Below are 2,500 nucleotides of genomic sequence, written 5' to 3'. Positions count from 1 at the left end.
GTGCCGGCCAGCGCCACGGCCAGCAGTGGCAGGAGGAGACCCGGGAGGCAACAGGGATTCATGTTGGCGAACGGTATCACGATCCGGTGTTGGAGGGAGGGAGAAGGGGGTTTCAATTGGAAATAGATCCTCAAAGTGATAATAACATCAGGTTATTTTAAATTTTGGTGCTACTGCTTCTTGGGATATCTGCTGTTGAGGTATATTCCATGTGCAAGGTCCGCGGTCCACACTGGAGCGCAATATCCGTTTTCTTGGCCTTTTTTCTGCAGTGGCGGATGAAGATCTAATGTCGATAATGGACTGAATATATTGTTTCTCCACCAAGGGTACTTCAAAGATGGCCGGATAAAATAACCAATTTCCACGTAGCGTGCGCAGGTATGAGCCCAAGGAAATATCTGATCCTCTGTGTTTTTTTCGGTCAGTGGTTCAGAGCTGCGTCTGTTGGCTTTGCTCTTAGGCGACTACCTGGGTTCAAGCACAAGGCCTCCATCTTTGGTCCGGTTCCGTATCCATTCCCCATGGTCGAATCACCTACAGGAGGATATGAATGATTGTCAATATAATAACCAATAACAATACAATCAAACAGTAAACCAGAATTATACTGAAATAATATTAATCTTATTGTAACATACTGGTACATAACTGTACAAATGCAGCAGTTCCTATTGTACTGTACTGGTTAATGTTTAATAATAGATATTATTTATTCATTGCACTCAAAATAAGCTTTTTCTTCGTTACCCACAGTCAGACTTTGTGACTGTGCTCATATGCAAATGCATCCATGATAGAGTATATACACATTGAATACATTGCATAGAAGTCCTCACAGCATATCAGCATAATCCATTCACCCATCACACAAATCACTGTTAGTGTGCAAATTACTTATAGAAGAGCTGCATTTCATGAATCAGGTGTCAGTGAACTCCATTACCCAGAAGCACTGGAGAAATGGACTTCAGTAACACGTGATTTTAAACTGGAGAAATCTGGAATTTTCTATTGAAATATTGAGAATGGTAATGTAAGTGATATAAATTTGTCGGTTTAGCCCTGTATAATTTAGTTTGCCCATTAAACATTATCTTTCACAGTTTTACAAGAGTAGTGGAGAAAAGCCGTGCCTTTCACTTCACTGTTAAGTGTGTTTATAAAGAAAGGCAACAAAACACTTGCAACGCTTTTAAAAATAATTATTTCCTCGTCATGCTGTTACGCACTCCATGAAGCCAAACCCTGGAAATAATCATCATCTTATGAGGAATTAGTTGATAAATGCCAGCATGCTATCAGTCAAAAAACTAACTAAAGCAACTTCCAGAACCCCGATGAATCAAACTAATCGCCACTTAATATACCCTCATGATATCCAACTGCATGCATTGGCATAACTTTGCGTCCTGACGGAAAAAGCCTGCTAACATTTCCTTTTTTCTGTATTTTACTACTCTATCAAACGTACGGATCAAATAACCGTGAGCGACTACAGTGAGACGGGGAGGATAGCCGGTGCAGATGTGTTGTTGGCATAACACCGCGACAGCCGGATATCCAGTGTAGCGCTGAACCGGCGCTGTTTGAATTAGCTCAATAAACCTACAGATAATTCAGCCCGGGTGAAACTCGAGATGCGGGGGCACACACACTCTTTCCCGGTGCGTTTGCCCTTGCGTTTGTTTGGCCTGGTAGGTCGCTTTTTTTGTTTGCCCCGCAGACAAAAGGCCTCGTTCCATCGTGGCAGTGGTGGAGGAGCGTGCAACACAATAGGCCTTTTAACCACCTGCCTTGAATAGTTAATGTTGCTGCAGCATGCAAGCTATTGAGTTCTAGTAAGCGATACCTGCTCTGAAGGCAGCCGTGTTCAGGCCTACGTGTCAGCTGCATGTGTGTTTGGCCGTGTGTGTGTGTGTGTGTGCGTGCCGCGTGCGTGCGTGCGTGCGTGCGTGCGTGCGTGCGTGCGTGTGTGTGTGTGTGCGTGTGCATGGATCCTCTTTGGTGTGTCTTTTGGCTTGTACGTACATGGAGTTTGTAGATTTTTATCTGTTTGCTTTCGCTGGTTGCCTTTATTGGAGTGTGTTAAGAAAGTGTTTGCGTGTGTGTGTGTGTGTGTGTGTGTGTGTGTGTGTGTGTGTGTGTGTGTGTGTGTGTGTGTGTGTGTGTGTGTGTGTGTGTGCGTGTGTGTGTGTGTATAATTGCATGCTTGCACACCTGTGTTTATATGTGTCCATTACGGTATTCATGTGTAAGTATGGGTGTGTGTCTTCATGTGAGTGAGTGTGTATGTAAATATTTCTGTGTGTGTGTGTGTGTGTGTGTGTGTGTGTGTGTGTGTGTGTGTGTGTGTGTGTGTGTGTGTGTGTGTGTGTGTGTGTGTATGTGCCCCACTGACACAATGCTGCGGTCAAATCATTGTGTTCATCTTGGCGGTGACTCAAGGTTAAAAGGTTGAGCCTTAAGATATCTCCTGCCATGCACAGTTAACCCCCTT

General features: G+C 44.0%; 1 protein-coding gene across 1 annotated transcript in view; it reads right to left on the bottom strand.

Moving 5' to 3' along the window:
* The window catches only part of LOC130374943 (neurexin-3b-like), a 221,925-nt gene that overhangs the window by 216,538 nt on the left and 2,887 nt on the right, over nt 1-2,500 (bottom strand). Inside the window, exon 2 of the mRNA XM_056581924.1 lies at nt 1-537. This exon is cut by the window's left edge and continues 647 nt beyond it. Within this exon, the coding sequence (XP_056437899.1) occupies nt 1-62 (62 nt within the window). The 5' untranslated portion in view covers nt 63-537. The remainder of the gene's footprint in view (nt 538-2,500) is intronic.

Source organism: Gadus chalcogrammus, chromosome 21 (genome assembly GCF_026213295.1).
Source record: "Gadus chalcogrammus isolate NIFS_2021 chromosome 21, NIFS_Gcha_1.0, whole genome shotgun sequence".
Taxonomy (NCBI): domain Eukaryota; kingdom Metazoa; phylum Chordata; class Actinopteri; order Gadiformes; family Gadidae; genus Gadus; species Gadus chalcogrammus.
This window is presented reverse-complemented; position numbering and strand designations above follow the sequence as displayed.